At 39.9% G+C, this 27,981-nt stretch overlaps 1 protein-coding gene across 1 annotated transcript in view; it reads left to right on the top strand.

Moving 5' to 3' along the window:
- The window catches only part of synpo2lb (synaptopodin 2-like b), a 36,805-nt gene extending 9,507 nt beyond the window's left edge, over positions 1 to 27,298 (top strand). The window contains exons 2-4 of the mRNA XM_069885620.1: positions 12,815 to 12,966; positions 13,750 to 14,666; positions 21,641 to 27,298. Of these exons, the coding sequence (XP_069741721.1) occupies positions 12,815 to 12,966; positions 13,750 to 14,666; positions 21,641 to 24,297 (3,726 nt within the window). The 3' untranslated portion in view covers positions 24,298 to 27,298. The remainder of the gene's footprint in view (positions 1 to 12,814; positions 12,967 to 13,749; positions 14,667 to 21,640) is intronic.
- Positions 27,299 to 27,981: the final 683 nt, after the last annotated feature.

The following is a 27,981-nucleotide window of genomic DNA, read 5'->3' as shown; positions in this document are numbered from 1 at the left end:
CTGCAGCTGAAGAACACACAGGCGGTGGGCTGATGGCGACTCGAGGCAAGGAAACTGTGCAAGCTGCAGCTGCTGTCGAGGGATTCACATTAGGCAGAAGACCGCTGGAGACTGGCTCAAGACTGGTTGAAGGGGTGCCAGGTTATAAGAGGAATTTTACATAGGAATGAAGATATTCTTAGTTAAGTGCAAGCTAGAGCTTAGCCAAATTCTACACTAATCAGAGACAGAAGCAGGATACCAGAATACTAAGGATAATTGTTGGCTGATTGCTGTCTGACCACAGATTAGGGATTTGATTTGAAGTCGTACCATTTTGAACAGTATATTTATTTATTCATGAACAATGAAGTGAAAACACAACAGTTTCATTCTTTTGATTGTTAACTGTTGCTTGAAGCAGAGATGATGTATGATGATAGAAGAAAAAATTGCATTTATCTAATCTTTTATGACCTCTGGACATTACAAAGATTTTACATCCCATGCAACACTTTGGAAATGCGGTCATGGGAGTGTGAAGAAATATAGCAGCCAATTTGTACTTGATACTGTATTTTCCATAAAGATCTCTGAGATAAATGATCAGATCATCTGTTTTTGTGACGTTAAGATTAATTATCAACTCAGACACAGGTGAAAGCTGACAGTGCCACCACTGAGCTAACGTGGATACTCCTTCGCTACGTCATTGCAAAGATTATTTTTGTATATGCTGGAGAAAAAAAGCATCAAATGTTTCTTTTTTTTAAAAAAATGTTTGGAAACAGATGACTGCAATGGATTTTTGAAATTCCATAATATGACTACGTCCAATTATTTTGGTTCCCTGTTCCACCCAAAGCCGGTAAATGTGTAATCTGGCAAATAAATCCAAAGTGGCAAAGGCAAATCAAGTTGCTAAGAATAGATGCTAGAAGCTATTCCATGAACTCAGGAATGATGGGCAGGGAGAGAGGCAGAGAAAAATGAATGCAAAATAGTCTCTTCTCTGAGACGGATCCTCAGTTCTTCCATATCAGGGGGCTGTAAAGATGAGTAACTTTCATACTTGAGGTGTGGTTGAGTTAGATGCTTACAATAGTCACAGTGAGCCCAAGAACAAAAGGACTAGTCACCCAGGGAAAGACAAAAACTGCAGATGCTGGAATCTTGAGCAGGCAAAAAATTGATAGAGGAATTCAACATGTTAGACAGCATCCATGGGTAGAAATGATCAGTTGAAATTTTGAATTAAAATCCATTGTCAAAACAAAGATAAAAAGGTAACATTACATACTGTATATCGGGGAAAAGGCTGGGGGAGGGGCACACAGGTGATAGGACAAAAGGTGTGAGAGGAGAAATGGCAGAAACCATTTGGAAAGGAGGGTCAATTGGAGAGAGAAAAATGTGTTAAAGAAGAGGTGGAAACAGTGGATTCAGTTGGGGGGAGGGGGGGTTAGGGTTACTTCAATTAGAAAATTCAATGTTCATTTGTTAGGTCCAGGAGGAATAAAATATGTGTTCCTCTCAGTCACCCAGGCTTGCTTCAGCTCACTCCTTGGTTTCTGGTTGCAGAGACTAGCCTACTCCGAGTCCTGTTTCCCAGCTCCAGGTCTTCTCTTCCCACCCCAGGCCTTCACATCTTCTCACTCCTGCTTTGGTTAAGGCTAAGGAAACATCAATAAATTTCTGATCCACTTTCAAGATACTAGTTCTAGAAAAATAAGGTAACATACAGGCTTACCTATTAACTGTAATTCTCCCTGATAATGTAATACTGCAAGTAATTCATTTCAATGGAGGATCTTTCAAAATGTGCAATTTCAGGCTTGTGGTTTTAGTCCATATCTTCTGTTTTAAAAAGTTAGGGAACAGGAACTGAGGGGAATTTACTTCTCACAAAATATTTAAAATCTTCAACATAGTTGTGACTAGATAATGGAATCAGGTGATTTGATTTGGTATATTAATAAAGTGAAACACTCTTGGGCCTCCTTTTCTGTATCCTTTACTTCCTTGACCTGATGCATTATTTTATACTAGCTCAAATGTGGAAGGCTCTCTCTTGTCTCTCATGTACTATTTTTGGACATGGAATGTATACCGCAATAGTTTTTATTTTTATCCAGTGCCACATGGACATGGCATTCCAAAGCTCATTTACATCCACAAGCATTCAACACAGATTGGGACAGATTGCTCTAAGAGAGAAGACCAAGAGAATGGGAAAGACTGGCAATGTGCCAGACAAAGCTATTATGGGTAAAATGATGGGGAGCAGGTGCAGTCTAACTCCAAGCGCTATTTATGTGCAATCTACAGCAATTTCAATGGATTTTGAGCAAGTCATTTAATAGATCATAGAGACACCGAAGGGTTGTTTCAACGTAAGAAAGCAAGAAGCAGAGGCAGGAATATGCTAGTAACATGCTCCGATTCTCAAAGATTTTGGTGGATTTAAGTGAGAACCAAAAAAAAATGCAGGTGCTGAAAATCTAAAATATAGTGGAGCGTTTTCAGTGGTTTTGGTTTATATTCATGGCTAATCTAATTCTGGCCTCAATACCAGTTTTCTCCTCTCTCAGTATGATTCTTAACCGACTTTTTGGCTCAGACACAAAACTTTGACTGCTTTTCTCTTCTTCTGGATGTTGCATGACCTGCTGAGTTTCTCCAGCATGTTTGTGTACTGTCCATGACTCCATACATTTCAAATATCTGACAGTCTGTGCCTTGAATATAATCAATGACTCTCTCTCCACAACACTCAGGATTGAGTCATGTCCCTCTTAGAGAAAAAGTTCCTTCCTGGTGTCTATCTTAAAAGGGTGTCTGCTTATTCTGAAGGCAAGTCCCCTAGTTTTTAAAGTCCACTGTTACAACTTTAATAATGGATTCTAACATTCCCCAGATGACAAATATAATGTAAACTGGTCTATAATTTCCTGTTTTGCTCCTTCCTTGCAATTTTTCGCATGTGTTAATTCTCCAAAATTTACAGAGGATTAAATCCCGTGTATCAATGAGCTATTCAGTCATTTCCTTTCAGATTCTAGGATTCAGGCCATTAGATCCAGAAGACCGTATGGCCTTTAGCCCTATTATTTTACTTTTTTTCCTCCAATGGTACAGATTCACAAACAGTGGCAGAATTACAAACAACAATTAGGAACCATACAGGAGGGAGATCGATTAGCTCGTTGAATGGTGTAACAACACAACCTTGCGCTTCACGTCAGCAAAACCAAGGAGATGATTGTGAACTTCAGGAAGAAGTCAGGGGAACATGACCCAGTCCTCATCAAGGGCTCAGTTGTGAAGAGAGTCAAGAATTTCAAATTCCTGGATGTCAAAATCACTGAGGATCTGTCCTGGACCCTCCATGTTGATGCAATCACAAAGAAGGCTCGCCAGTGGCTATACTGTGTGAGATGTCTGAAGAGATTCAGTACGTCAACAAAGACTTTCATAAACTTCTACAGGTGTGCCATGGAGAGCATTCTGGCTGGTTGCATCACTGTCTAGTATGGATGCACTAACTTTCAGGACAAGATAAACTCCAGAGGGTTGTTAACTCAGCCTGCAATGTCACAGGCACTAGACTTCACTCCATCGAGGACATCTACATGAGGCAATGTCTTAAAAAAGCAGTCTCTATCCTCAAAGACCCCCACCACCCAGGCCATGCCCTCTTCAATCTGCCACCATTGGGAAAAAGATACAGCAACCTAAACGTGAGCACTCAGTGGCACAAGGACAGCTTCTTCCCTGATGCCATCGATGAACCAAAGACACTGCCTTACTTTTCGTACACGATAATTTTTATTTTTTACAGTAACGTTGTAAGATGTTTATAATCTGAATGTTTTCACTCTGATGGTGCTGCAAACCCCTGAACTTCATGACAATAAATCCTAATTCTGATTGTTTTAAATTTGTTGCTGCCTTACACTCCTTGATCATTAATTACTGGACTCATGGGGAGATGCAGCACAAAAATAGGCCTTTCAGCCCACCATGTACACCCTGACCATCGGCCACCTATTTGTACTCATTTGAGATTAATTGAACATTAATCCTAATTTTTCATCCTTCAGTCCCATCAATTTCCTGCAGATTTGCCCTCTCACCTGCACGAAAGGGGCAATTTAAAATGGCTAATTAATCAAGTAACCCACAGGAAAACAGAGCACCTGGGGTCAATCCATACAGCTACAGAGAGAATGTGCAAACTCCACACAGACAGCAGGTCTCTAGCACTGTGAAGCAGTGGGTGCACTAACCATACTAGCATACTGCCTCTATTGAGATGTGTTTAGTTTTTTTTTTACAAAGAAGTTTGATCAAAAGGGAGTAGGCACAGCTCAGTACATCACAAGCAAAACTCTCCCCATCATCGAGAAAATCTACATGGAATGCTGTCGTCAGAGAACAGCAGCAATCATCAAGGATGAACACCAGCCAGGATATGGTATAGGTGCCACAAGACTCATACCACCGGGTTCAAGAACAGCTGCTACCACTCCACCATCAGACTACTAAACACAAACTCAATCAGAGACTCATTTAAGGACTCTTACTTTGCACGTTATTTATTTTTAAATATATATATTTTCTGTATTGCACAGTTTGTTTACATTTTTTTCTTTGTTTATATTTCTCTCTTTTGTATACTTTTCTTACTTCCGATAAGTTGAAATTCTGCCTAGCCCACAGGAAAAAGAATCTCAGGGTTGTATGAGATGTCATGTATGTACTCTGACAATAAATCTGAATGTTTAATTTTGAACTTTTAACCAGAATAATTCTTTAGAATCTCTGTTATTTGTCTACTTCCCACTACTAGTTTTCCAGTTTTCTTCTCTAAAAGTTACTCTCTTACCATTTATTTATCTTTAGCTCTCAAAAAATATTGGAAATATGTGAAATACCTAAAACTGTAAAAATCTGAAATATTGAATAATTGAATAATTTTAATATTGTCCATTTTTATAAAAATCTAAAAGCTCACTCACACACAAAAGAAATCAACAGACAAATAAATAAATAGACCGACAGATAGGGCAGTATGGTTAAGATAGGATTAGGATTTGGACTGGGGTTTGAATCCCCTGTAAGGAGTTTGTACATTCTCCCCATGTCTGTGTGGGGTTTCCCTGGGAGCTCTGGTTTCCTCTCACCCTTCAAAATGTACTGGGGGTTGTAGGTTAATTGGATGTAATTGGGTGGCATGGGCTCGTGGGCTGAAAGGGCCTGTTACTGTGCTCTATCTAGAAATGTGTAAAAAAAAAAGTATAGATAGGTTAATAAATATAGATTGGTATGTAAATAAATGCATAGAAAAATACATAGATAAATAGATAGACAAATAGGCTTTTAAAAATTTTATTTACTCGCATTATCTTTTCCCTATTTTTTTAAGTGATGTGCAATTATAATTTGGGGAGTTGGAGCTGACCTGGGATATGAAGGAAATGCTCTGGAGAATAATTTTGGTTAAACTAACAATGAACTGTATTGGTCGGCAGTGGAGTGCCTAATCTTGGAAATGTTGCCTTTTAGGACAGTGGGGCATCAGTGACGGGACTTCGCCATGGATCTTGATAGAGGTCTGGTTTCCGTTGCTGGGGCTGGTGTAAACGGACAACACTAATGCCAGTTTATACCAACACCAGCATGGAGTCCACTGGTGTTGGTATAAATGGCAGTAGCATGAGTTTCCAGATTTCCAAGCTCTTTGATGGTCAGGCTGAGAAATGTGCCTTGGGTGAGGGGTAGGCAGGTTAAACATGGTCTGACTGAAACTGAATGGGGGACACCCACTTCCAGAAATGAAATAGCTACACCTATCTGTCTATCTATCTATCTATGTATTTTTTAATGCATTTATTTAAGCATCAATCTATTTATTTATTTATTTACCTATCTATACTTTTTCTATAAATTTAGACATACAGCACGGTAACAGGCCCTTTTGACCCATAAGGGGCTCTCCTTGATGCTCTGATTAGCATTTATCTCATAACACACAAGTTAAAATCATTATTTAGTTATTATCTCCCCCCCCAACCACCAAACCCCCAGCACTTAGAACATAAAATCATAGGGCTTATTTCTGACTTTGTTTCAAATGACACTAGATTCCAAGAAACATCGAGATGATAAGCCACAAAGAATTGATCGTTGCCTGGAAACGTGCACCATGATATTCTGGGGTCAATTTTTATTGCATTAACTTGATGTGTATCTGCATACTAATTTAGATATTAATTTATTTGTGCATTGGCATCGCAGCATGAGATGTCAGCTGACAGCATGTTTCTGTGTAATTTCGGAAGGACATTAGTGAATCATGGAATTAATGAGGTGTTTTTGTTCAATTTACAGGATGTATGGGTGGCTGGCAAGACAGGCATTAGTTGTTGAAAATCTGGCATCATGTTTCATTGATATCCCATATTATGATGATTGGCAATGATTTCTGAAGACAATGATGAAATATATCAAATTTAAGAACCTGGTTCCCTTGAGCCTGTCGTCCTTGGCAGTTGAGGTGGGATGGACCAAAAGAAGAGAGCACTTCAAATTCTATATCAGCAGCTGAGACTAGAGTCAGATTGTAAGAGTGGAGAATTCAGATTCCATTATCTATAGTTTTCTTTGATTTCCATTGGAAAACTTGATAACCTCACTGCTTTAGCTTTAATCAAGTAAATTGAAGATAATATTTATTCTTTCTGTTCTTTGGCTTTACAGCTTTTAGGAACTCAACTACTGGTTTCTGTTAGCCCCTACTCATCTTTCCTCTAGATCTGTCTGTCTGCCTGTCTCTCTCTCTCTCTCTCTCTCTCTCTCTCTCTCACTCTCTTCCCTTTTCCCTTCTGTCTCCTTTCACTGAGCCAAAATCAATTCTCATCTTTCCTGTCCTCTTATCATATCCAATTAACACTTTTTGTCTGTTGGTCTGTTCTCCTCCCCTCCCATTCTTCCCTTTCACCAGCCTTTTGCATATAGGCTCCTGTCTGCTTTTTGCTCATACCTTGAGGAAGGGCTCATGTCCAAAATATCGGTAATATATCTTTACCTTCTATGGACATTGAGAGACCTGCTGAGTTCCTCTTACTTTGCAACTACTCTCAACTGGGATCAGCTTTAGGTTCAAAGGATCATGAGAGTTTATGAAAGAAAAAGGATTGTGCTATCAAGTATTTACCATCACTTATTTTCATAATTCTTAACTAAAGCCAGTGCTCTTTGTCGGTATTGTTTGGAATTCTATGCTGAATATTTTTCAACATGTCAAATAGCACTTAAGGCAAGAGAAATAGGCAACAATTAATTTACTGAATTTTAATTGAACTAAATTGCTGCCCAACAATTGTATATCCTTAAGTTAAATTCAAATTAAACTTATCAACAAAGTTGCTGTCTTTTACTTGCAAAAATTATTTTCTCTCCTTTGACAAAGTGCTAATTCCAAGTTTCGAACAGTATTTCAGCCAGCACAGCTTCAATACTGAGTATAAACAGCACAGGAAGTTATAGTGCCACATAATCCAAGGATCCCTCAGCTCTGAAGAGCAACATTTCCAGAGAGGAGTGCAGTATGCAGTCCACTAAAGATATGGAGAAATGCAGCAGTTCACGCAGCACCCATAGTGTTTCTCTTATTTCCAGATAAGAAGGCTGAATGAATTAAGTTGTAATCAATAATTACAGCAAAAGATGATCTCATGTCCTTGACTCCCAAAGTAAGGAAGAGAGGAAAGAAAGAGATTAGCAAATAACAGTGTGAAAAAAAGGGATGTTACAAAATGAAGTCAACCAGTGAAAATAGGAGAACACATGGTTTGTGTGCTGTGAGTGAGAATTAACTATATCTTGAAGCTTACTGGGGAATAGCAGACACACATTCCACATAAGTTAGTGCCCTAAATAAACTGTGTGTGGGGAAATAATACATGCAAAATGACAGCCAAGCATAGTGCCTGCAATGTATGGACTGCCTGCAATGACACCTGTCATAGAGTTGCACGCTATTTTCAGGCAATGAGTAATTTGGGATTTGCCTTCAGCTTTCGACTCGGCAAAGCAGTAACGCAGGATCACAAAGACAGACATTTGCACATTTAACAGCATTGATCATTCTGTTTGTTGAGCTAACAAAACTGCTTAGAGATGTCATAACCTGTCAGATATTTTAGATTTCATTTTGACATTATTGTTCATTTAGCCTTGATTCTGAAACATGAAACAGTCTATTGAGAGAAATGCAATGACAGCTGATCTGCACTTTCATTATTTGATAAAGTCTGATTATGATGAAAATGTTGTCAGGGAGTCACATTGTTTGATAACTAAATGACAATTATTTCAAACAATGTGATTGTAAAAGAACAAGTCAACACCACTTGGCCTATTAAGTCAGCTCACTTAAAAAATTGGCAGTTTTTTTTGCCAGGTTTTATTTAGTATGGACAAGCTATTTATTTGCACCATTTTCATTGGTCAGAGAGTTATCATTTTGAACCAATTGGCAATTCCCTGCTAGATCACAGTCATTGCAATCACTGACCTTTCTTCTTATCTATCAGGAAATGTCCACTCTGTTAATTCTAATGACACTGACTTCTTCCTAACTTTCTCGATAATGTTGATCCATCTTTGATAACTGCAACTTGCCTGCATAGTCAGTGAATTTCCTGCTTCATTCAAATGGTCTTTTTTAAATTGCACCTCTTCTCATAAAGGTTCCCCCAAGTGGTGGGATCTAGTACTGTATAGCGTTTGGTCTAATGTTGCTTCCCCATTAAATTCATCAAAAACCACCTTCTGACTATCACATCATTGTCTGTGGGAATTCACTGTGCACAAATTCGCCGCTACATTTCCTGTGTTACTGAAGTACTAAAGTTATAGAGTGTGCTTATGGTAGTAGATCACTTTGAGACAATGTGAAGCTGTGAAAGATGCTGGTATTCTTTGCTTAGGTCCAGTTCAAATTCTTTCATATTGCCTGTGAATCTTATTTTCTTGTTTCTCTACTGGGCTAATTAGGCTGAAGAAACGTGCTTTGTCTTTCACGCAAGCATTGTACATTCCAAAATGTAGTAGCACTTAATTCAAGAGGGTAGGATGGATTAACTTATTTCATTCCCTCGTGTACAAAAGATATAATTATAGATCTGTTACAGTACAGAATAATGTCATCCAGTCCATTTCAGCTGTAGCAAAACTTTAATTCCACCCAGACCCTTCTCTATGATCTTGCAAATTTTTCTCTACCTTATATTCATTCACTTCCCTTTTGCAGCTCACAAGAGATCATTCTTCCCACCACGTATACAGAGAGATACATTCTCTCTGCAAATCATGTGCTGCTTTAAAAAAAATGTTTCTTCTTGTTACTGATAACTCCCTCTTTTTTATGCTTGTGATCTCTGGTTCTCAACTACTCCATTAACATCTCCCACGATCCACTCTGTCCAAACTTCTCATCATTTTGACTACTTCAATAAATTTTCCCCTCAGTTTCCTTCAAGGAAAACAACCTATCTTGTCGATCATTGTCACAGTAGTCCTTCATCTTGAAAACTAAATGTACATCTTTTCTGGACCTTCCCTGATACCTGTGACAGCCTGAGAAACTCTTAACCCTGAACTACCTCATTGGGCACCTCAGTTCTGTCTGCATCATGGATCTCCCAGAGGCAACTCATTTTAATTGCCCACCCCATTCCCTTACCGACATATCTGTCCATGGTCTCATGCACTGCCAGATTGAGACCACCTGCAAATTGGAAGAACACTTCATCTTCCATCTGGGCACCCTTCAACTGGATGGCATTGACTTTACTGGTTTCTGTTAGCCCCTACTCATCTTTCCTCTAGATCTGTCTGTCTGCTTGTCTCTCTCGCCATCTCTCTCTCTCTCTCACTCTCTTCCCTTTTCCCCTCTGTCTCCTTTCACTGAGCCAAAATCAATTCTCATCTTTCCTGTCCTCTTATCATATCCAATTAACACTTTTTGTCTGTTGGTCTGTTCTCCTCCCCTCCCATTCTTCCCTTTCACCAGCCTTTTGCATATAGGCTCCTGTCTGCTTTTTGCTCATACCTTGAGGAAGGGCTCATGTCCAAAACATCGGTAATATATCTTTACCTTCTATGGACATTGAAAGACCTGCTGAGTTCCTCTTACTTTGCAACTACTCTCAACTGGGATCAGCTTTAGGTTCAAAGGATCACGAGAGTTTATGAAAGAAAAAGGATTGTGCTATCAAGTATTTACCATCACTTATTTTCATAATTCTTAACTAAAGCCAGTGCTCTTTGTCGGTATTGTTTGGAATTCTATGCTGAATATTTTTCAACATGTCAAATAGCATTTAAGGCAAGAGAAATAGGCAACAATTAATTTAACTGTAATTGAACTAAAAAAATTAAATCTGTTTCTCTCACCATAGAGACTGTCTGACTTCAAGTTCAGGATTATTATCATCTGACTGTACATATACAAGCAAACGAAATAGTGTTCCTTCAGGCCAAGGTACACTTACATACACACATAATACATTTCTCACACAGAATATAATAATTACACGAGTGTAACACTAAAGACTGCACATGCAGTGATTATAGTAAAAACATACTCAGCCAGTCTTTCAGCGTCCAAAGGAGACAAAGATATATTACCGACATTTTGGGACTGAGCCCTTCTTCAAGGAATAAACATAATAGACACATGCAACAAAATATAACTTTTATATGTATAAATATTCTGGAATAATTAACTCAGCTTCACTAATAAAAGACTCAAGATTACAGGGTACTGTTCATCAATCTCACAGGCTATGGAAAGAAGCTCTTTTCCAGCCTGACTGTCCTAATTTTGATCCTCCTCTTCCTGCAACTTGATGGCAAGAGGTCAAAGATTCTGTGTGATGGATGGTAGGGATCGTCAATAATTCTTTGAGCCCTATTTAAGCAATGCTCTTGGTAAATATTGTCAATAGAGGAAAGAGAGACCCTAGTGATTGTCTCGGCTATTTTAATGATCCTCTGCATTGATCTCCAGTCTAATGCTTTGCAATGCTATACCACACAATGACTTGCTAGTTATTTACAATATTTTCTGTTGTATTTCATATTTCTATTATCTCCAGAACTTTGCATTAGAAATGTTAAACTGTACCGTAACATTTAAGATACATGCTAATTACCAGTCACTTTGATGGATTGTTCAAATCTCTAAGAGTTACACATCATAGAAATGAGTCCATAAGTCCTGCAGGTCTTTGCCAATTATTTTGCCCATCCACACTAATCCCACGTACTTGCATTAGGTCCTTGTCCCTGTCAGAATACTTTGTTGATACAGTTATTGTATCTGATTCCACCACCTCCTCTGACAGTGCACTCCAGGTTTAAATCATTCTCTGAAAAAATAGCTCAGGGCTTATTTCAATCCTTTCCTGGAGCTATTTTCTTGATGTCACAAACAACTGTCATTTTTTAATATTTCACTCACTTTCTGAGCTAGGGCAGAGTATTCAGAAAAGGCATTGCAGCCAATCTCTGTGTAATCTTCACCCAATAACTAATGCCATGGAATTACAATCAGGATCTGGACCATGACTAGTTTTCCCTGGTGCTATACATATAGGAGAATTGTACTGCTCTCGTAATCAATAATAGATCATAGAGTCATGGATAACAGACAAGCCTTCAGTTCAAGTTGTCCACGTCTAACGGTTAGCGATGTCTGTAAGGAGTTTGTACATTCTCCCTGTGTCTGTGTTGGTTTCTTCTGGGTGCTACAGTTTACTCCCACCATTCAAAATGTACCAGGGTTGTTGGTCATTTTTAGATGTAATTGGGCAGCATGAGCTCATAATGATGTCTAAATTTAAAAAAAATTAAATTGCTCCATGCAAAGATTAGAAATGGACTACATAATTACTTCGTGGTTTCCAATGTAATTTATAAATATTTTTTAAAAGCATGGTACATTTAAGATGTAGCTTTATTAATACTGCAGAAAATTGATATTTACAACACGGATAATTGCAATCACACTTATAACCTGTGACACTTTTCTGAATAATCAAAATTAACTTTCTGAAATAAACAGACATTTATTAGTTACATTGATGTCCAGAATATTGGTCACATTGGAATAAATTATTTTTGTATATATTAATATGTTTGAAAAGTTTGCTATTTATACTTTTTGCATCTACAAATATTTCCAAGAGCATCCTGAATGAGTTTAATTAGCAACAATATATTATGATAATGAATTTTTCCCTCTAGAATGCATCAGGGGTGACCAACCTTTTAATTTTTAGTTTAGACATACAGCACGGTAACAGGCCACATCAACCCATGAGTACAAACCATGGGTGTCAGTTAATTGGGTGGCAAGGTCTTGTGGGCCGAAATGGCCTGTTACCGTGCTGTATATCTCAATTAAAAGGATGGCCACCCCTGCGATGAAGGGGTTTGGTGAGTTTTATGGCTAAATTCAGTTGTTGAAATGCTCTCGACACTGGATGCAACTCCTACTGGAAATTTCTCAATCTTTTCCTCTGATATGGCTGATTTATTGTTCTAAAAGTAACAACCCAACTAAACAAAGATCACACTAGGGTGAATGAGCAGATTGTGAGTCAATTTTTCTCAGCAGAACTTTGGCAATATTTTGTTGCACAAAATTATGATTCATTCATTTTAATGTGAAGGAGATAAAAATTGAATAGAATAATACATTTAGCACACTTCCAGGAGCTTGGGTCTTAAATCACAGGGCCTTTTAATTGGGTTATTCCAGGTGCGGAAGCGAGGGAAAGCTTGTAGAGGTGGGCTGCGTGAGAATGATATCCTGTTGACCATCAATGGAAGATCTTGCAGTGGAATTTCTCATGCGGATGCCATGAACATCATAGATTCTTCTGATGGGACTCTACACATCTGGGTCAAGAGGTACCAAATGGTGACAATGAAAACTGCATAAACTTGGAATTTTTATTAAAGTTAATAATTCATTGAATTTTAGATAGTTGGTAAACTCAATTAAGGTTGTTAATGATAAAGGAATAGAATAGAGTGGATGCAAGGATGTTATTCCATCTGGTGCCGGGGTGGGGTGGGGGGGGAGATCCCAAAGTCTCTCCATGTTATAGTCCTGAAATATTACCATGGATCATGGTTCACTACTTTAGGTATGTCATCCTGGTTATGTACTGGGATGAAACTGAAATGGTTTTGTGATGCCTTAATGGTTGAATGTCACACTCATTGGCCAAGTTCCCAGCAGTCAAATAACTGAAGAACAGCATGTCTCCAGAGGAATGTTCCACCTCTCTGACTTAGGGGAGAGATTGGTGGGAATGAGTCATGAAGTATATTCAAGGCCCAGACATATTCGAGAGATGTAGGGAAATCAGGGATCATGGAAATCAGTCAGAAGCGACTCGGGTCAGATCAGAGTTGGGCTTAGATGATCAACTGCTTTTCTCAGTTTGGATGATCTTTCAAGTGGCCCTATTCACTAACTGTCCATCACGCCGAGAGTCACGTACTCGGACTAAATGTTGAAGGGAATGGGGAGGGATTTTGGCAGTTGCTGTTTGAACATATGACGGGCGTCGTTGCCCACTAATCCCAGTCAAGCCTGTGAGATACCAGGAATCAAGAAGGGTGCAGGTCCATCTCTGGTCAATTGTTCCAGTGTTTCTGATCCCAGTAACTTGAATCCTCTTCTAGGATTTCGTGCAGCCCTACATCTGGCAGCTTTCAATCTGAGACCAGCCTGGCCGCCGCCCCCTGTGCAAGAAGCCAAGACTCTTCAAAAGCCCCCCGGCAGATGCCGGAGCCCCCCAGTGAGAGGCAGGAGGCGCCCAGCCGCACCAGAGGTGTCCGGGGTCATCCAGAGAGCTACACGTCACCGCCGGACAGCGAGGCTTATTACGGTGAGACCGATAGCGACGCGGATCACTCAGCAGGCGAGAGGCAGCGGAGGCAGAAGAAGCGCTGGCCCGGTTCCAGGACACTGGTGCGGGGATCAGCCGAAGAGGCGTCGGAGCAGAGCGAGTACGATAGTGCCCCGGAACCAGTGCGGAGTGACAGCCGAACGCCTCTGAGCTCCCTGTCACCCGAACCGAGAGCATCCAATCGACTGGACCCTTCAAGCCTCGCCCCGGCGGGGGTGATCCCAAGGATGTTTCAACCTCGGAAGGTGGAAGCCAAGATGAACATCTGGCAGCCCAAGGTGGAAAGGGCTACTTACTGCAAGCCCAGTATCACCCATTCGTTCTCCGCCGCCCCCAGCCTCACACATCCCACTCCCAGCAATCCCACTTCCATCGCTCAGTCCAACTCCACCTATCCCAACCACAAGCCCATCACCAACCCTCACCTTAACTCTGCCTATCCCAACACCTGGTCTGCCCCGTCCAGTGGTGAGGACGGCGCCCTTCGACAGGGCATCCTGGGCACGTCAGAAGCGGACAGCGGATTTCAGGAGGTACCTCCCCAAGTTGGCTCACCTGAGCGGAAGCTGCTGCCAACTGCCACCTTGCCCAGCCTGAGGGAGACACAGCTGGTGCCCATGGTGGGCCCAGTCAACAATCCTGTGGATGAGGTGCTAACTACCACCTATAGAGAGAAGGCCAAGCAAGCTAGTAAGTATGAGTTATTTTCAGAGACCTCCTTTAATAATTTGAAACCTGAGGTCGTCTGGTTCTCTGGCTCTCCTGATTCTTTTTCAATGTGCTGCTATTTAGGGAAACATGAGATAGTAAAGGTTTAGAGGATATGAAGTCAACTCTGAAAAGTGCGTCAGTTGCTATCTGTTAAGTGATAGTTTGAGTGATCTCATTGTCAGTTGGGACAAGACTTTAAAACAGTTGTTTAAACATACCAAATGTGAAAGATCTTTGGCATGGATGTTCTTTTTTAGTTGACTAAAATGTCCTGACCCTTTAAAGCTTTTGAAATTTAAAAAAAATCTGATTTGATGGGAGGAATGTGGGTTGGTGTAAGTGAAGGACTCAGGTATATATAGATTGGTGTGAGAATGATTTAATATGCCAAACCTTGTCAATGAGATTTATATTTACATGGCAGCACACTTTAGAAGAGAATTAGCAATTGTTGCCAATCATCCACTTTGAAAAATGCAGAGGAGGGCAATGAGGCTCAGACTAGGGATTAGATTGTCAGAAAATCAAAAGGTAGTTCCAGGGATTGAGGCTTGGGGAGATTTGTTTTAGTGTATTGCAATGCTATCAAAGAGAGTAACACATAATATTTTGTCTAAAGGTTCATGACTTGCTGAGATCAACGACGCACTTAAACATCAAGTATTTAAAATTAAACATGCCTTAAATTCTATATGGAGTTAGAAATTAGCATGTTGATATTAGCTAGTGCTGCACTTTTGTAGCTAATGTTTTTTTTTCCATTCGAGTCAATTTATAGATCTCAAGTGAATTCAGCTTTTGACCATGTTTACTTGACTTTTGAAACAATGGTTTGTTTCTTGCTTATCCCAAAGTTAAAGGGTAGTCAAAATATTTCAACAATATATCTGCCAAAGACTCTGTCACATTTTATTCTTTTAACAACTTTTGATAAAAAAGTTTTTTAATCTGAAAAACAAATCTCTTGAAGGTCAAGTAAGAACAGTCAGATGCGAAAATCCATCACACAACTAGCTGGTATGTAACTGGGTAAAAATAAACTGACAGGAGTTCTTAACCATCCCATTGTCTGATCTGACAAGAGGAGTACAAGGCAATAGAGAGTTTGGCAGACTTAAGTCTTGGTCGCACTCCAACCAGTGACAGATTGTAGTCTCTCTATAGAAGTGAGAACTCAGATTAATAGTCCAAAGGTTATCAAAATGCAGAATCCACAAACTCAAGGACCACAAAAGAATACCAAGGTGCATCATATTTATGCAGGTATTTGAATGAGTATACTGTATATATTTTTTAATTATTTGCTGATTTTACTGCAAATGGCCTAAAATGAATTGTGTACTGTGCATAAAAGTTTACAAATTAATTAGTTTCATGCCAAATGTTCAATGTAAGATGGAAGGCCATAATTTCAACATAATATTATTTTATTCAATGTGCTTTAACTATTTACCACAAAGGTGTGGAATTTAAGTTTATTTTTGAATACTCTTTACTTCAGAAACATTTATTCAAAAAAGGTTGTTAGCTTTTGTCCATTTTACTCAGTTAGAAATAATAGAAATACAGTTCCAAAAATACCAATTGAGCTGAAAGTCTTTGCTTTGCAAATAACCACATCATGTCTGCAAATATTCACAATATGAAACTTCATTCATGCAGGCTTGTCTCTGAGAATGCAAAAACAAATATCTGGGCTATGTTATTGACAGTGAACAATGATATTTCCAATATTGTGGGTCATTTTTCAGTTAGTGTGAGAAGAGGGAGATGTCACATCGCACGTGATTGGTTGTAATAAAATGAACAAGTGCCAAAAGAAATTGAGATTGTAATCCTTTTCATCGTGATGCTCCAGCATTTCAAACAGACTTTTCTAATAGATATAGCTGCCTATCCCAAATATGTCAGCACCTAACACAATGATATAATGTACAATTCATCGAAGCTGCTATGTCACCCTTTCTCATGGAATAAATTGAGATGATCTCATCCAAGGTCAGATGGAAAGATAACAGTAACTTTTAAAAACATCAATTACAAGAAGTGTTTGGGTATGCTTTCCAATAAATTTGATATATAATTTTTCCTTAATCATCTTCAGAAGATTAATTATCAATAATGTTGGATTCCAGTCTGTCAACATTTATTTATAATTTTGTTCATATTCCTTTTATTGCAATTGTGGCCCAGCCCAAAATATTCTAGGGTGAAGGATTTAAACTCTCCAACAATGAACAACCAGCAATATAATTCCAAGTCAGGATGCTGTGCAGTTTGGAGGGGAACCCTCAAGTAATTGTGTTCCCCTCGAAGATGTTATGAATTCGACAATTGGTGTAACCTCGGCAACGGATTTTATAAAGAGTATAAACTACACTACAGTGCACCAATGTGAGAGGATGAAGTTTGGGATGTTTTAACCAGGCTTCCATGTCCTCAATGCTATTCAGCTTCCTGAATGTTGCTGGAGTTGCATTCATCTGACTTGAATTTTGTTAATGGTAGAAAGATAGTGTGCATCGAGAAGTGAATCATTCACTGCATAATACCTAGCTTCAGATCTGCTTTTGCAGTCACCATATTTATGTGCCTGATCCAGTTAAGTTTCTGGCTAATGGTGACTGCCAGAATGAGGAACTCTGACAGAGTATTGTCACTGAATATCAAGAGGTGATTAAATGCTCCTTGTTGGAAGATGACTATTGCCTGGCACTTTTGTGTTGCAAATGTGACCCGCCATTTATTGGCTGATGCCAATGTTATCAGGCAAGGAGGCGTGGGCTTGTTTGCTGAGGAGCTACAAATGGAATTAAACATTCAACAACCATCCCCGTGCCTCTTTCTGATGGAAGGATGATCATTGATAAAGCTGCTGAAGGTGCCTGGGCCTTTGACACTGCCCTCAAGAACTCCTGCACTGACGCCCTGGGGCTTGGATAATTGGCCTCCAACAAACTTAGCCATCTTATTTATGTGAAGATTCACACCCTCCAACAGTGGTAATAAGTTCTTTGGAAGCACCCTCCAAACTAGAATCTGAACAATCTGGAAAGTAAAGGATAGCAGGTAACTGAGTATTCCACCATTTCCACCACTCTATCAAGCATGAAGCTTGGGTGGATTGGAACACTGAAACTTCCTCTCAACAACTGCTGTGGAAGTATCTTCATCACATGTATTTCAATGGTTTAAGAAGAAAGCACTCACCATTAGTTCCTCAGGGGCAATTTAGGAAGAGTAATTAATGCTGTTTTTCTCTCTGATGGTTGTATTTGGGGAACAATTAAAAATATATTTGCTGAACTTTCATCGCATTTCCCCGGAAGTCAAGGTTAGGTATAGTCAAGGTTAGATATTTTCACCGAAAGCATTCAGTCCCTACTTTTAAGGTTAAAGAAAACTTGTCCTTTTGAATTTATTACTAATTCTTCTCCACTTGGTCAGTTGCAGTTACAACTTTCTGCCACTGATGTACTGCAGGGTTATCACTGGGGAAATGTGGAAGGTTCCAATCAACAAGTTTCTTTCTAACATAGCAATCAAATAGGATTTATATTGTGGGGAAATTCACAAGCCACTCATACAGATGGAAGGTGAACACAAAAGACATTCATAAAAGTCCTGCAGTAGTCACCATTCCATCAGCTAAGTTCCTACACCTACCTAACACCATCACACAAGCAGAAGTGCTAATTTTGCAGGTTCACAGGTAGATGTGTCCATCCTTTCACCAGCTGGTGATTAATCCCCAATACAGGGGTTTTATATTTTATATCAATTAACCAGCACAATATCTGACCCCTACCATTGGAAGTACAGACAAGGTCAAAAGGTGGAGGAACAAAAGACTATGGATGCAAGAATATGGAGCAAAAACCAAACAGTCGCAGAAACTCAGCAGCATCTAAGGAGAAAAGAGAATTGCTGATGTTTTGGGTCGAGATGCTTCATTAGGATTAAGTTTGTGTCCTGATTCTGCCATCTTTGTTGCTTGCAGTCAAACAGTGGATGTACTTCTGTTCTCCTCTGGGCTCTAGTGCATGATTTGGACAGAGGAGCAGGGTTTTTACATTAATGGAAACAACGAGCTGCTGGAAGAACTCAGCGGGTCAGGCAGCATCCATGGGTAGAATTAAACTTAGTGGAAATATGGAGACGGATGAATCAGACTGAAAAAGATTTTTCATTTTATTCCGCTCGTCGTGATTCATTGGTATCAGCACATTTACAGGGTAGAATTGGACAGGCTGAATACAAGAGTAAGATTTTGTCTGATCGTTCATTATTGTTAATTTCATGTAGTGCTGCTGAGGTGGTTGGATAATCATTGGAGATTTAATGAAATGTTGTTAAAAAAACGTGAATTTATTAAATTTGTAAGAGATCAAATTAGTTTCTTTTTAGAAACGAATGAAGGTTCAGTTCAGAGAAAGTTTATTTTATGGGATACTTTAAAAGCATATTTGCAGGGTCAGATTATCAGTTATACAGCAAAAGTGAAGAAGCAATATATGGCGAAAAGTCAGAATTTAGAAAAATAAATTGCAGTATTAGAGAAGAAATTTCAGGAAAATTCAACAGAAGATAATAAGATACAGTTATCCAAATTGAAGGTTCAATATAATACTATGCAAACTTATACTGATGGAAAAAAATGATTCAACAATCAAATCACTGTGGGTTGTGATCCTTTAATGAGACTCGATGAAGGGTCCTAACCCAAAATGTTGACTGACCATTTCTACCTATGGATGCTGCCTGATCTGCTGAGTTACCCCAGCAGCTCATGATTTGCACAAGATTCCAGCATCTGAAGTTTTTGTGTTTTTCTATTTTCATGGGCACTTTCTTCACACGATTAGTTAGAGAAACTGAATAATTAGCCTTTTTTTTGGGCCAATCCCAATTAACCTCTTTTGTTGACATCAGTTAATAGAGCTGTGTCATTGAATGGCCACATCTGCCTTTCTTTAGGTGGGGTGGTGCAGCTGGGAGAGTTCCTGGTTCAATCCCAATCTTGGGTCACTCTGTGCGGAGTTTGGACATTCCTCTCTGACCACCAGTTTCCTCCCGTGCACTAGCTTCCTCCCACATCCCAAAAATATATAGGTTGGTAGATTAAATCGTTCCTGTAAATTTCCCTATGTGGTAGAGGCTTGGATGAGAATGTGGGGAAATAATCAAAATGGATTCATAGATCTAAGTCAGTGGTTTTCAAACTGCCTCCCTAAACTCACATTTCACCATAAGCAAACCTTATGCCATAAGTGCTCTGTGATTAGTCTGTCCACCTAAGCAAGCTCCCTATGGCCTGACCACAGACTCTCGCCCAGGTCCTGGCCACCCACCAACCCAAGCTCCCAATGGTGGACTCTCACCTAGACCCCAGTTGCCCACCCCTCCGACCTCCCAATGCTCTGAATGCAGAATTACCACCAGATCCTAGCCTCTGGCCCTGCCTGCCCACCAAAGCTCCTGACGCCCCAAACATGGACTCACCACCAATCCCGGCTGCCCATCTCCCATCGGAACTTCCGATGCCTTGAACCCAGGCACTTACTGTGGTCAAAGGTAGTTTGGGTGTAATAGTCAACCCCCTAAATTTTATCATAACATTTAGTCCTCAAAATTTGATATTACGTGCCTATATATTCAGTAATTGCTGTGTGTCTTTGTGACTCAGACCTCAGCGTGGTAAAGATATATTGAGTTTTCTCTGGGTGTGGAGGGGGTCTCTTCCAATTCTCAGAGGTTGTGCTCAAGATGTTAATTCTGAACAATAGTTCAGAGATAAAGATTGCACAAGTTGTCAAAAGTAATATTTTGTGTATAAAAGCCAGTAAGTTAAATAATTAATCCCTGTGTTGCTCAATACAGGGATGTGAAGAATGAAGTAACTCCATTGAGTAGTGTGACAGCTATTGCAAGTTCCTGGTTCAGGAATGGTCAGTGTGAGTGACAACAGCAACAGGTTCCCCCACCCACTTCCTCGTATCAACCCATCTTCAAATGATTTCAGTCATCAAAGATATGGCTCTCTTGCCATTAGCACACCCGTGGCACTTTGCAATGAATTTATGAAATATAATCCCATTTTAATTTGAGTTATGCTGCATTCTGTGCACAGAAATGCACCAGCAACATATTAATAACCTGATAATCCCTGTTAGTGAAATAGAACATGTAGACATTTGAAGATGAAACATTAATTCTGTTTCTCTTTTCACAGATGGCTGCCTAAACTGCTGAGTATCTCCAACATTTCCTGTTTTCATTTTAGAGTTTTCACCATCAAAATTTCTTTTTGATTTTTAGTGTCTATTAGTGATATTGATTGGGGGGGGGGGTGCTGCAGTAAATATTACTCAGGGCATCTGAAGATCTATATGGTTTTGTTTTCTAAGTCAACCTGAGAGAATGTTTACCATATCATCTGAAAGACGACAACAATGAAGTATCCTTTGGCAAACGGTCCAGATTTTTGTGCTTTGTCTTTGCAGACAGACTGACTGAGAGAACACCAACCTTCTGAGAGTTAAATGTCAGGCGTCAGAATCAAAAGATACCTCATGATCTCTCAAACTGCTCCTTTGTTCCCCTCTAGTGTTAATTCTCCACTAGGACAGGCTCTTGTTTCAATCCTCTCTGCTCCTTTCACTGCCCTGGAATGAAATACAGTACAGCATGGCAGAGTTGGATTGCAGAAGGCATATTAAAAATAAACATTTGCCCAGTTTAATCACTTCTTAGTTAAAAGGTTTCCATATTACGCTCCAATTCTGATTAAAACCGATGCAATATAATTTCAAGAATGTCTCCGGGATTTTCTGCTGTTTCAATTCTGAAAACATCCTTTGGTGCTGCACGATTATTTCGTTAAACCAAATCAAAGACGTTTAATTCTCGCTTGTATCAGAAGCTTATTATTCTTTTGTGTTCTAACTTTGCAGAGCTACATCGGAGTGAAAGTGTGCAAGAGAAGCAAGCAAAAGAAGCCAGGACAAAATGCAAAACCATAGCTTCTCTCCTCACTTCTGCACCCAATCCTCACTCGAAGGGGGTTCTTATGTTTAAGAAACGGCGTCAAAGGGCAAAGAAATACACCCTTGTTAGTTATGGAAGTGTGGACGAGGAGAAGCAGAGTATTGACGAGGACGGAGAGTTGCTGCCTACCAGTGAGTCTGAATTTGACGAAGAAGCATTTTCTGATGCAAAGAGCTGGACAAATCAGTCAATGGGATCAGATTGGGACAGTTCTTACTTGGATATCGAAAAGCCCAAGTCTGAGCCCCAGGGTTTAACTGAAACCAAAGGGAAGGGTGTGGTGTTATTTGAGCATCAGAGACAACGCGCCACAGAGTATATGATGCAGGAACCTCCAACTCAGACGCAATGCAGTCTGCAAATGAAGCCAAAGACAGAGGCTGAAGCAACGAGTTACAGCACAATGAACGGAGACCAGACCTGGTCCAGGGGATCTGCTGGAACTCCAGGTTTGGATACATTGAACTATTATACAGAAACAAATTTATCACCAAGGGTGCACACAGAGACTAGTCTGCCAAGGCACCACTCGCAGCATGTTGTACAAGGTCCCCCTTGCCTGCCTGGAGTGGCAAATTGGACAGCAAGACCATTCACTCCAGGTTTTCAACAGAGCCACACAAGCTCTTTACACTCTGTTTCTGCTCCAGTGCTGTATCAAAGGAGTAGATCAAATGCAACTCCACTAAAACCTTGGGAACAAGCTACTGGGCAAAACAAACTCACAACACCCTTCTCACCACCAGCAATCGAATCCAGGGCAACTGTGAATGTTGTCAGTCAACCTGAGCCAAAGAAATCTTTGGCGACAATGAGGATGGAAAACAGTTATTCACCACCATCTGCTGTGATGTCGCCACCACCAGCCATGATGTCATCACCTTCAGCTGTGATGTCACCACCGCCTGTAGAGGTGGCACTGCCACCCATGGTGACGTCGCCATCTCACACAGCGATGTCGCCTCCACCTACTGTTATGCCACCACAAACCACAATCAATTCACTGCCATGCACAACATTGACAGCAGAACATACAGTGATGTCACCTCCACCCATGATGACTTCACCTAAACCTGTGGTGATGCTGACATCAACTGCAGCGATGTCACCACCGCGCACATCAATGCCACCAGGATGCACTGTGGCATCACCAACAGCTGCAGTGATGTCACCGCCATCTGCAGTAATGTCAACACCACCTTCAACAATGACATCCCTGCTCACAGCAACTCCATATTCAACATCTAAGACGCCAGTCACTAGCACTGCTACTTTTCGAATTTCTTCAACGTTGCTGCCACAGAGAGAGTGTGAAGGCCTTTCCAGTGCTGCAGTAAACATTCCTTCCATTGGAAGCACTTCATCAATAACTTGGACACCCAATCAGCCATCAGAGAGCTTGGCTACAAGAGAGCAAAGAATTTCAGTACCAGCTTCTAAAACTGGTATCTTGCAGGATGCTCGTCGCAGGAGCACCAGGAAGCCAATGTTTACAAAAACTGAAGAGAAAAAAACCTCACCAAACCCTGAGCTTCTTTCCCTGGTACAAAACTTGGATGAAAAAAAGCCAGATCACATGGGAGCAGGATTTGAATCGGGCCCTGAAGAAGACGTTTTGAGTCTTGGTGCTGAAGCATCAAATTTTATGCAGCCTCAGGCATGCAGGCAAAATATCCCCCCTCCCGTTGCCCCAAAGCCTTATTTAAAGACTCAGTTCATTGGTATTGGTTCCAATCATATGGTAAATGGAACCAAAACACCAGCAACCCTGCAGCTGAAAGGAAAGGGGGCAGAACTCTTTGCTAAGAGACAAAGTCGCATGGATAGGTTTATTATCGATTCAGTTCCGACCCACTCTTCGCAACCAAGAGGGCCATCTCCCACTCCTTCCCTTCCTGCTACATGGAAATATTCTCCTAATATCCGGGCTCCACCTCCCATCGGTTATAACCCCATTCACACCCCATCTTACCCATTGGCAGCCAGCAAGTCGCAAGCAGCAGCAGCCTCCAATAGGGAGAGGAAGTGGATCCCAGGAGGGAGCCAAAAGGCAGGGATAAAAGCCATCGATTTCATGAGACGCCAGCCTTATCAATTAAATCCAGCTATGTTCAGTTTTGATGAATCCAACTTGAGGTCAGGAAGTGCTCCAACAATGCCACTCAGCCAACAATCCTTTATCTCCACCAAGCATATCCCCGTGAAAACACCAAGAGCCTGTGAGATTAAACGCTTTTCAACCCCAGTGCCAAATATCACTCCCACAGTCATTGCTCCGCGGTCAGCCACAACACTTGCTGAGCCCGTGTGGATGTCTGCACCCAATTCTCCACCACCAGTATCACCCAAAGTATCTCACAGCAATGGGCTGGCTCCTCAGTATGGAAGGGCACCGAGAGAAAGTTCAGATGTAATGTTCGAACCTTCGGTGCTCCAATTCTCACCTATAGAAGAAATCCAGGTGCAAAAGAAGTCACCGATTCCTGTCCCTAGACCGAGGTTCTCAGCTGTGAGAGGTGGGAGTAATACCCATACATGGAGACCTGGGTCACTCCAGGAATGAAAACATGTTGATGTGAATTTTGATTCTTAGTGGATAGAAGAAGATTTTCCAATAGAAAGTGGACTATTATCCTGAAAGGAAAGGAAGACTTGAATTTACATATCACTTGTATGGACCTCAGGATATCCCAAAGTTTTTTTTTACAATTTTGAAGCATATCACCATGCAGGAAACATTGCAGCCAACCTTTATGCACAAGTAGCACTATGTTAATGACCAGGTGTTGGAGGAGGGGTAGATTATTTCCCACTGTCCTCAGGATTTCTCTCCATGTACTTTTTTTTCAAATTGGCACCATGCCCTCTTGCACATTCATCCAGGTGGGCAGATGAGGTGGTCTAGTAGAGCAGAACTGATTCAGTACTGCACTTGCATCAGTCCACATTATGTAGTCGTCACTGACTGGGACTCAACTTCATGATTTGTTGACTCACAGTCAAGCCTATATAAAGACTTTGCAACCATATAATGTTGTGAAGAATTTAATGTTTAATTATTTTTGGCATTACATGTAGGAAGAACCCACTTTTCATCTAAAAAAGTATTGGAGTGAGATGATGTCAATTTGAAGTCTCTCTGTATTGCAATTATTTAATAGAATCTATCAACGATCTGATTTTAAAAAAGTAAGATCATTCTTCCCATATCACCTCCTTTGGAGCACAAAAAGCAAGTACATCGTCCTGCTTTGCAATTCGCGGATTTGCCCTTATAATGTAACATTGGTTTCTTCTTGAAAAAACCTTTGAAACACAAACACATTCTGTAATTCTACTGTATGCCACAAATAAACATTAAATGTCAAAAATGAATAAGTAGAAATTGATCGAGGAATGAAGCAGAGTTCAAGTCTGAATATTTTTGGATGGCTTCCTGAATTTAGATAAATTCCTTGTTGTAATGCCTCACACAAGTTATAAACGGTCAGACTAATAAGTGAAGACTGTAGCAATAGAATAAGATGTTAATTCTGTTCTGAAGCATCTGTGATGGTGATAACAGTTTGAAAGGTAAAGATAAATATCAGAAGAATCACAGGAAAAAGCCAAAACCTACTGATGTGATCCTTCATTCTCAGACAGATGTTTTATCTGCAGTGAAGGAAACAGATCTAACTCTGGCACAGCTGATTGTCAGTTTAGAATTGTTTCCAATTAACTTTCCATTTAAATAAAGAACTACTGAGTTGTCGATGACCTGGCACCATCCTTTTCAAGTCGAGTTTAGTATACATTCAACTAATGTATTATAGCACTTAGCTCTGAAGGATATGTACAATATTCATCCACTCCATTATTTAACCTCAGGCAAAATAACCATTGTCGCCATCTTCAGATATGGTTCATTTGGAGTGAAGGAAACCTGACCGGATCACATGCTATGCTGATCAACCTCGTGCCATGCCTCAGTGTTAGCACCAGCATATTAAGGGAAAGATATGAAGAGCTTTGAGAAATTACAGGGGAGAAATACAAATTACACAATTTGTTCTTGAATCTGCTTCAGAAATGGGCAAATATTAACTTAAGAACTTATCAGAGGTAACAAACTTTATTATGGTCAAATATGAACTCTAGATCTTATTAGAAAACAATTAAGTTACTCTTACCTTTGGGATGTTGGAAATAAGAGGGCAAAATATGCCATGCGATTCTTAAACAAGTGCCGTAAAACTGGATGTATTTTCTATTTTTGTTGCAAAACAATTATGATGAGTGAAGACTGTGATTCATTTTGAGGATATGAGTAGTTATGGAAAGAAATGGTAGAATTGATTTGGGACATAGAGAAGATCGGATCAGATGGGACATGGATGACCTTGGTTTCTGTATGTTGTGATGGAAAGCAGAATAATTGGAACTGGGGATGAGTTCAATGATTTGAGCTGGGTTAAGCTATAATTTCTGATAATTAAAAGGTTAATTATTTTCAAAAGTTAATAATATTTAAAAGCTTTCTTCATTCTATGGTTTTTGACCAACCACTGAGAATTATTACTTATTAAAGTTCAGTAGTGAAAGCCTCCACTTTTATTTGCAGTTTCACACAAAACTGATAAGTGCCTTGATTATTAGTGTTGCCAAACTGAAGAGTTTTTTTTTTATCAGTTGTGGCACATAAAGCTACTATGATTTGTAAGCCGTAAATCTTTATTCTTCATCACCTAGCTTTGAAGAAAATAGGCTCAGGGGATTGATGCTAACTCAAGGTCTTGGTTGCATTGCTCTCTCCATGAGAACAAGGCAGTCAGCAAAAGATAACTACCAAATTATTTAACTTATATCTGTAATTCAGTCAAAATATTACATTTACATTTTAAATTTAGATATACAGAATGGTAACAGGCCCTTCCACCCCACAAGCCCATGCTGCCCAAATATCCCAATTAACTTAACGTTTTGAAAGGTGGTAGGAAACTTGTGCAGATACAGTGAGAAGGTACAAACTCCTTACAGACAGCACCAGATTCAAATCCGAGTTGCTGGTGTCATAATAGCGTTACGCTAACCGTGCCGCCCCAATTGGATTTGGAAATCTGAAACAAAATGAAGAATGGTTTGAAATACTCACTGGTTGGGCATTAATTCTGTTCCTATTCACAAATATATAATTCCAATATCAGGCTGTTGACTGAAAGGATAAATGTCACTCTCCACATATGCTGCCAAACCGACTGAGTGTTCTCAGCACACTTTGTCTTGAATCCTTAGTAATTACCAGGCAAAAGCACCTTTGCAACATTTGGCTGTTTTATTTGGAGTGTCTTTGAAGTGATGGATTGTCAGTAAATGAATGATATGCATACCCCATTTTCGGCTTTAGCGTGCTTTGGGATAAGTAAGTGAAGCAACACAGTTCTGCACTTTACCAATAGTAATAGATATGCTTTATTTCTTAGTGGTCTAGCCTTACTTTGTGCAAACTATATGCATTTATTGCAGTTTTAATGTTCAAACTGTGCTGTTTGCTGATGTAAAATAATAAAATGTGAATAATTTAACATTTGTGGGCTATTGAGAGAATGAAAATGCGTTTAGTTGGTATGGAATGAGTCCCAATTGAATGTCTGGAACAAACCAAGGTGGGAGTTGATGGAGGTTGTTTGCCTCCTGCTAAAGGAGCTGGAACAATTTAACAATATATTTTCAGGAACACATGCACAACTTTGTTCTTCCTTGTTGGAAGGCTGTGAATCTTCTTGAAACTGTGAGGCAAAAATCTTTGCAACAAAAAAATGTATTAAACTATAGAGGATCCAGATTGTTTGATGGATGGAAAATAAAGGATTCATCCTACAGGAACATGTCCTACTAAATCCAGAAACTCTACCCAAAGAATAGTTTGATTTATTTGTAACCAGGAGGTGGACAATTTATGATTTTCATTTTTTATTTAGGATGTGGGCATTTCTTTTATGAACTATCCCAAAGGCAGCTGGTGAATTGCTTTCTTGAACAGCTGAAGGACTTCTGATGAGGGTATTTAGGAGTTCCAAGATTGAAACAGTGGCAATAATATTTTGGGTCAGGATAGACTATGAATTGAAGAGAAAACCCTACAATTGGTAAAAACCTCTTGTATCTGCTAACAACAGGCTACTGGATGGCAAAGTGCAGGTTGTCAGAATAGTCTAGGCAAGTAACTGTGGTGTATTTCATAAATACTGCTCAGTTCTTCTCTGCT

Source organism: Narcine bancroftii, chromosome 6 (assembly GCF_036971445.1).
Source record: "Narcine bancroftii isolate sNarBan1 chromosome 6, sNarBan1.hap1, whole genome shotgun sequence".
NCBI lineage: Eukaryota > Metazoa > Chordata > Chondrichthyes > Torpediniformes > Narcinidae > Narcine > Narcine bancroftii.
Note: the sequence above shows the minus strand (reverse complement) of the source record. Positions and strands in the feature narration are given on the sequence as shown.